This window comes from Ranitomeya imitator, chromosome 7 (genome assembly GCF_032444005.1).
Source record: "Ranitomeya imitator isolate aRanImi1 chromosome 7, aRanImi1.pri, whole genome shotgun sequence".
Taxonomy (NCBI): Eukaryota; Metazoa; Chordata; class Amphibia; order Anura; family Dendrobatidae; genus Ranitomeya; species Ranitomeya imitator.
Genome location: NC_091288.1, coordinates 206,789,525 through 206,797,794, shown reverse-complemented (window position 1 = coordinate 206,797,794; position 8,270 = coordinate 206,789,525). Strand labels below are relative to the sequence as shown.

General features: G+C 46.2%; 1 protein-coding gene across 2 annotated transcripts in view; it reads right to left on the bottom strand.

Annotated features, from left to right (window-relative positions):
* CASKIN1 (CASK interacting protein 1) overlaps nucleotides 1-8,270 on the bottom strand; it is a 156,189-nt gene continuing 147,919 nt past the window's right edge. The window contains exons 15-20 of one of the 2 annotated variants that reach the window (XM_069734575.1): nucleotides 7,985-8,095; nucleotides 7,801-7,902; nucleotides 7,519-7,657; nucleotides 5,249-7,288; nucleotides 3,927-4,311; nucleotides 1-3,212 (exon numbers count right to left, since the gene is read on the bottom strand). In XM_069734575.1, coding sequence (XP_069590676.1) covers nucleotides 3,116-3,212; nucleotides 3,927-4,311; nucleotides 5,249-7,288; nucleotides 7,519-7,657; nucleotides 7,801-7,902; nucleotides 7,985-8,095 — 2,874 coding nt within the window. In that variant the 3' untranslated portion in view covers nucleotides 1-3,115. The remainder of the gene's footprint in view (nucleotides 3,213-3,926; nucleotides 4,312-5,248; nucleotides 7,289-7,518; nucleotides 7,658-7,800; nucleotides 7,903-7,984; nucleotides 8,096-8,270) is intronic. The other variant, XM_069734576.1, reaches the window with a different exon arrangement.

The window sequence follows — 8,270 nt, the reverse complement described above, 5'->3', positions numbered from 1 at the left end:
ATATTCTTCGGTTATCTGCTTTCCAGCAGTGAAGGGGTTATTTTGTTACGTCCGAGGCCAACAAAAAAAAAAAAAATGAAATAAATTAAAAATGAACAATATATCGGTGACCTATCACCACATGAACGCTTCCCTCCCCGCGTTACGCACGACGGACATAGTATGGCACGGGCTGAGTGGTGGAGGGCAGTGGTTGGCAGCGCGACATGCTGGGAGGGCTATATCTGTACCAGCGCTCGTTATTTGGGCGCCATCTTGCCCTCGTTACCCATAGTAACCAATCAGAGATTCATTTCTCCACCTAGAACATGAAAGCCAATTAGTTGCCATAGGCAACGGGACCATATTAAGGCCTAAATTTTGAGGTGATTTTCTTTTCTTTTTTTCACCTCCCAACCTTTCATACTCCCAAACCCGCTATACTCCTAGTAATACATTTCTGCCAGACCTGGTTACCCAATATATAATATATACTGGCGCAGTTTAGAAAATGAAAGCTGAATTCTGATTGGTTGTCATAGGCAACAGGACCATGTTTTCTATACCATATCACATTTCGGCCTACATTTTGAGGTGATTTTTTTACTCTCGTACTCCCAAACCAGGTTCTCTGTACTCAGGGGTGCATTTCTGTCAGACTCGCTACCCGTTACCGACGCCGTTTAGAAAGCGGATTTCTGACTGGTTGCCATAGGCAACAAGACCACATATCCTCACTTAAAGTGGTATTCCCATCTCCAAGATCCTATCCCAACATGTAGTAGGTGTAATAATATTAGCAAATACCTCCAATTAGGCTACTTTCACACTAGCGTTGTTTGGAATACGTCGCAATGCGTCGTTTTGGGGAAAAAACGCATCCTGCAAAGTTGTCTGCAGGATGCGTTTTTTCCCCATAGACTAACATTTGCGACGCATTGACACACGTCGCTACCGTCGTGCGACGGTAGCGGCGTTTTGTGGCGGACCGTCGGCAGCAAAAAAGTTACATGTAACGTTTTTTGCGTCGTCGTGTCCACCATTTCCGACCACATATGCGCGGCCGGAACTCCGCCCCCACCTCCCCGCAACTCACAATGGGGCAGCGGATGCGTTGGAAAAATGCATCCGCTGCCCCCGTTGTGCGGCGCCTCCACAGTATGCGTCGGTACGTCGGCCCGACGCACTGCGACGGGCCGAGTACGACGCTAGTGTGAAAGTAGCCTTAGAAATGTAGTATAGTTCGCCAGATTCTTTGTCTCTTTCCTCATGTGCAGGCGTTGCAGGACCTTAGGTATCCATGGTTATGACCACTAGCCTCTAGCTATCACTACATCAGTGGTCGTAACCATGGATACCTAAGGTCCTGCAACGCCTGCACATGAGGAAAGAGACATAGTAAATCAGAAAAACTATACTACATTTCTAATTGAAGGTATTAGCTAATATTATTACACCTACTACATATTGGGATAGGATGTTGGAGATCGGAATACCACTTTAAGCCTAAAATGTGAAGTGGATTTCTTCGGTCTCCCAAAATGGGATTCTATACCCAAAGTGGGGCATTTCTGACAAATCTTAAGTACCCAAAGTATAACATCTGCCAATGCCGCGCTTCAGCATAAATAATATAGAAACAAGGCACAAGCCAACAAATAACAATAATTTAAAAAAAATCTCTATATACACATAAATAAAGGAAAAAAATATATGCAAAAATATATAAAAACAAAACTAAGCAGATATCCGAGGTTTGTGCTATATTTTTTTTTTCTATTCCGTACTGTGATTTTGGATATTAGGATTAGGGGGGGGGGGGCCCTGTGGATTCTGTATATTTCCAGGCACTGGATTTGGAAAATTAATTAATTTTTTTCACCCAAAAAAAATATAGACGCCACAATTTTACCTCCTTCCCCTTCCCATGAACCTCCTGAAATATAAATTCTGTGCTTTCTTGTGAGTTGCCGGCAGGTTCAGGGACTGGACGTCGATAAATTGGGTTTTTCCATCGTAACGGTATAAAGTGGAAGTAGTCGTTGTGGTTGTTCTGCAGGATCTGTCATATTCCCGGATCCCCCCCAAAATATTTTTTTTAATAGATTTTGTAAAATATTTTCTATATAACGGAAGATATTTATTTTTTAACTATCGGGGGGGGGGCTAATTAGCATTTGGTAAAATACGATATAGATATATATATGGATGTAAAAATATATCTTGTGACCCCAAGTTATTCCCCCTCGAAGTCTATCCATCTGAGATATTTGGGTTAAAATTTCTTGATATAAGTAATAAAGGGGGTAATACGCCGTGGGTGGTTATACCTCTCCTGGCCACCAGGAGGCAGAAGACAACTGAGAAAGGTTAATTCTTGTGGCGAGGGAGGGTGGTCTGCATGCACCGCTATTAAGCTTGGTATGGATGGTGGGGGGCAATGAATGGTTATTCGGGGAGCTGGATGCTCCACCAGCTGACGGCTGGGTATCGGCAATGCATTCACCACTGGATCTAGACATGGAGGGCTCCTATATTTGCCTATTGGAATACTGTTTAGATGATGAGAGTCCAAGTAACGACCTTGTTGATGGGTTTTCTACATTGGAAATGTGTTATGAGGGACCTCCTTTAGTATCGTCAGCAGAGGGTGCAATATTTCCTCCCGACGGCCATCGTCGTTGGGGAGGGAGAAGACGTCTATATCCATTTCTCACACAGAATGGTAACCGCAATCTTAACGAGACGAAAACAAGAAATACAAAAAAACGGGAAAGATTATGGGGTCTGACGTCCGGGTAGGATGCGCGCTGCTCCGCTGCGCAATATGAGCCCTCGGTGCTGACAGCGGTAGTCCTCGCAGTCCAGGGCTCTGTGCTGCAATGCATTCTGGAACTTTTCTCGATGCCGCCTCCCGGTTGACCTTGGCCTCCTCCTCCTCCAAACTGCCCCTTTAAGACTTGAGCACAATCCTGAGGTATTCGGCTTTTTCTTGCTTGTGCTAGGGTTAGACCTGTTCTGAGATCAGGAGACAGAGATCGGAAGGGCCCTAGGAGGAGGCAGGTGGTCTGCACAGGACCCAGCAAGGGAAGCGGAGGCAGGGACCAGTCAGTAAGACCGTGCCAGTCCTGTAGCTTCATTCCAACATGGCGTCCAGCTGGTCTGCAAGGTCGTCGAACATGCTGCCTATATCATCCAGGATACTGACCGTACTCTTCTCCTCCAGGGATGAACTGCGGGAAAAAAAAAGAAATAAAACAGAATATCAGATAAGCTAAAAACGTCAAAATAAAAATGGCGCTGGACGCTGTAAACTCCTAGCAGCCATGTTTTCCTAAACCTGGACAAAGATGACTTGTGGAATTCGTTGCCATTTTTTGTGCCAAATTCTTCGAAACGGCGCAGGCGGTTCCTAAATTTTGCCCAAAACGCTTTTTATTTTCCCGCCTGACGTGTTTTTATTTAGCCTAAAAAAAAAAAAGTTGCAAAATTTGAGCGATAAAAAAAATTTACGGGAGGAAATGTTCTAAAATGATGCAACTTTTTGTAAAAGTGGCAATTGATGAATTGGCCGAAGATATCTGGAAACTTAACGAGCTTAAAAAAAAAAAAAACAAAAAAAAAAAACGGGCGCTTGCGTATAAAACAGACTTTAAAAAAGGCAAAAATTGACAGAAAAAGGCGCAAATGAAAAACGGGAGAAAAAGTCTAAAAAAACAAAAAATGAGCAAAATTTTATAATAAATCAGGTTGAGTGGGTTTATAACTGAGGGGGACTTTTACTGTGTGGTGGCACTAAGGGGGCAACATGTGGGGACATAAATAGGGGCGCAGAGGAGGGCTGTTGGGAGTTTGGCTCTTCTGGGGAAGTACTTGTAGTGAGAGCTATGAGCATGAGGGTCTTTGGTTGGTAATAGGGGGCAATATGGGCAGTAGACCCCACTCACTCTTTCTGTGTGTCCTCCTGCTTGATCTTCTCCTCCACGGCTTGCAGAGCCGCTGCCAGTGAAGCGCTGGTCTCCTCCAGCTTCTGCTGTGCAGCTTCACTGCCCCCTCCTTCTATGGAAGAGCTGGTGATGGACAATCTGGGGGGTTTGACGGGAACCTGTAGGGGGTGACCCGGAGTCAGGGGCTTAGCGGGGCTGGAACACAGGGACGGGGGAGTGCTGGAAGGTTTGATGTTGTTTGGTTGCTTGACAGGTGACGGGGCCGGAGTTGAGCTTGCACTAGAGGATTGAATGATGGCATGGGGTTTGGCAGGTTTAGGAGCTGTTGGGGGAGGAGTAGGTTTGGGGGACACAGGTGGAGGAGTTCCCATTACCTTCTTTACTTCTGAAATGCAGAAAAAAATACGTATGTTAAAGGATTTTCCAAAATTGAGCTCTCCGGTCACATTCAAAGCTGAATTTACAGTGCATTCTGGGAATGTGGAATCTGCTTCGGATGTGAATGGAGAAAAAAAGAATATTGTGATCTTAGGTCAGTCCCCTCCGGCTCGCGTTTCTGCATACCTGGATGTCTCAGATGTCCCAATATTTCTACAACTGTGAAATAATCCGGTTATTATTCTCTCATGAGAAGATTAATATTGTCCAAGTGATAAATGCCTTTATCTTTAATTGTAAGATTGTAAGACACTTAAGGTAATGTAGTCCGACAGAGACAAGGACAAATAGTGAGGATTTAAAGCTACAGAAAAAAACAAGGTGGAAAGTGGATATTTCCATGGCTCAACGACTGGTAAATAATAGGAGGCAGAATTTTTAAAGTGTGCGCCCCTATAACAAAGCTTTCAACATATCCAAAATTCTGCACAGATTAATGTATCTTTATAGAGGTCAGGACACCTCTTTTTTTTCGGATACAGAATTTTAAAGTTCTTGTAGCCACCACTAGAGGGAGCTCAGGAGCTTTCTGAATACAGTGATATTGTGAGGTCAATATATAGACAATCTGTACTCTTTAGCTCCCTCTAGTGGTGATCACAGGCAGACAGAATTGTATCACTGTCCATGCAGGGGCATTGCGGCTCTATATACAAAAAAAAAAAGAAAAGCTCTGACTTATTTTAAGATATATGAAGAAATAATTTAGCACAGAATTGTCAACTCTGCAGATTAGATAAAGGCAATTTGGTGTTCAATAGTGGAATTTAAAGGGGTAGTCTGATCTCAGTAAGTGAAGGAACGTCACGAGACATACTATCCCAACCTCTGGGACCCCCACTAAACTTTTAAGAAAACAATTTGTATGACTGTTGTGTTTTTACCTCCTCCGGGGCCCGTGACTTGAGTCTTCTTTGTGGGAGTGGAAGGAGTCTTCCCAGAAGGCTGAATAATGGTGGGCTTTGGTGATACAGGCGGCTTAACGCTGCGCTCTAGAGTCTGCGCTATCAGTTCTGAGCTGTCCCGTCGTCCCGCCACACCCACACTCATCTCCGACACAGGACGGCGTTTTACTGTGCCCATTCCATTCTGATACACAACCAATGGCTCTGCCCCTCCGCTGTCCTTGTCTCTGGGCTTCGGCCTGCGCTTGACTGTGTCCGATTCTGTCAGTAGGAACTTCACATCTCCAGGATGATGGCCCTGCCTGGCCTTCACCCTGCGCTTAAGTGTCACACTGGACTCAACAGAGGCCAAGTCGGCATGTTTGGCCGGTTCTGCTGTTGGAGAGCCCACCTGCTCTGTCCTTGATGGCCGGGGACGGTGTTTAACCGTCTGCTTGCGCTCTTCTGCAAAAGGGATTGCTTCAGAAGGACTGCGGGGAGAATCAGGCCTTGAGGCCTCTTGGCGTTCCCTTCTAGCTGCGGCCACCAACCCGGTTACGGGTCCACTTATGGTCCTCCGACGGTTAACTACCTCCCCGTCTAGCCCAATGGCTTCACGGTGCTTGACACCAGCCACAGTCCCTGGAAGTCGGTGAAGTTCAGGACTGCCTGGATGTGGCAGGAGGTGAGAGCAATACCCATCAGATCCCCTTGGTCTCTGCCCCGACAGTGCCCTTGGTCCCCCACCAATGGATGAAAGTTCTAGCATGGCAGCAATGCTCTTTACACTGCCAGCACTTCCAGTGTCCACTATGCCACCAAAATCACTAGCTCTCCGCTGTTCCCTATAACCCTCTCCACTGGCATCCTCAGCAGATAAACCATCCCCAAGGTTAGTCCCAGAGATGGCGGAGCTAGAGCGCTTAGGTGGTGGCGGCGGCGGTCCTTTCTTCCTGGGACGTACTGCAAAGGACTGACTACGATTAACGTTCTTGTCAACCCCAGATTGTGACCTTACAGAGTGGCTCCTACCCACTCTCCTCTGTCCCGTACCATACGGACCACCATCAATAACCAGCAGCTCTTCTTTCTCTCCATCAGAACCTGCATATCGATTCAAACTGTGTGCCCGCTTCTTAGGACGTCCATGGTCCCCTCTCTCTCCCTCCGGAGCATCTTCATCATCCTCTTCTCCCTCGCTGTTGGCCGGTGGAAGGCATAAGACTGGAACTGACACTGGTAACACAGGCACAGCCTGTGGCAAGTGCGTAGGAACTCCTTCACTTTCGATAGGCTGTGGAAGAACATAAGCAAAGCCTCTATGGGTTGGAGACTGAGGCATGGAGCGAGGAGACATGGGTCGGTCAGAATGTGGAAGAAGCTGAGGTGTTGGCTTCACTTTGGCAGTAGCTTGTGGGGTATTAACTGTTTGTGGTGATGATGGAGTTCCCTTAGTTGGAGTTTGGGGTGGGGTATAGCTCTGTCCTCCTGGAGGAGGGAAAGACTGTCGAGGTTTCCCTGGAACTGGTGGGACACTGGCCCTTTTTATTGAGTGTCCTTGCTTGAGAGGTCTGGATTCTCGGGGCAAATCCTCTCTCTTCACTTCTTCTGTCAAGTATTCCTGGCTCTTAGACATAGCCGTGCTCGGCCCTTTGCTTCCATCCCCTAAGAGTTCTTGGGAACTGCTGATGTGCCTCGCTCTGCCGCTCAGGCTGCCTTCATGGTGAAGCCTTGCTCCGGAGGGTCCTCTGTAAGAACCTTCCCTGTGGTGCGGTGCATGATTAATTTGCTTTTCGGAGCCATCTGGCGTGTCACAAGTCATGGCTGCTTGCAACTCATCACTTAGCTCGCTGTCCTGGAAAGTCTTCATTTTTGGAGATTGGCACTCTGCACTCTCAGGAGGAGGCGACTCGATAGACATTGAATCCAGGTTCTTCTGCGGTGGTCTTCTTCTCATGCTGCCCGAATCAAACTTACCATACTCAGACCTTTGGATCTCGGCGAGTTTCTTTACTGCCAACATTAACTTTTTTTGGTGACCTTAAATAAGAAGAAAAAGAGTAGAGAGTAGAAGAAGGTTTGATGTTCTAAAATTAAAAATATACAACACAAGACTAACGAGTAAGTCGAGATCGTAGACTACAGAATTTACAATGGAAGATTTAACAGCGTACAGAAAAAAAAAAATCTTAAGATATTCTCATGGGTAATTGAGAAGACTGGAGCCATTGGACCCTTAAATGTTTGGAATGGGGAATCGATCGCATTACCCAGCTTGGTGATTCCAATTTCTTGTAAATCTTCCCAGGTGATATCGGTGATAAAATCAATGTTCTCATAACCATTTTCCACCAGGACCTTGTAATACTGGCCAAGCCCAATCATCGATAGCCAAAGGGACAGATTTGCCTGAATAGGAAAGAAAAGAAGAATGAAAGGAATTGGTCTGAGAAGACATCTCCTGTCTATACTCCCGTCACTTATGGAGGTCCAGGCTTGGGCCAGAATGGAGCAATCTCCTGCTGAAGAATAAGCATGGAAGACGGACTCACTGGTTTGTAATCAGGAAGCCATTCTCCAATGTTAAGGCTGTTGATTTCGGAGAAGATCTTTTTCCGGTGTCCGGGTTTCGTGACTCCAATGGCTGTGAGATCCTGTGAAAAAAGCAGATCTTGATAAAAATTCTGACTTCTACTTAGCCCTGAACTTAGCGACCGCTGTATCCCCTCTTCTCACTTCAGGGGTCATCCGGCTGATGGTCGGGATGTCATATCCAGAATTGATAAAGTTAGGAGCATACAACTGAAGCTGAAACTTGCACAACCACTGGAAGACGGCTTCTGCGCTCTGTAGGCGTAAGAAGAATTGTGTAAGGAGAGAATTATCTTAGGAGGATGGATTGTGCTGCTTGCTGTTATAATGGCTACCTGCAGCCACCACTAGGAGGAGCTCACTGCATACAATGGGTTCAGCACTATCTGTATACCTCCATGTGTAGTGAGCTCCCCCTAGTGGTGGTTGC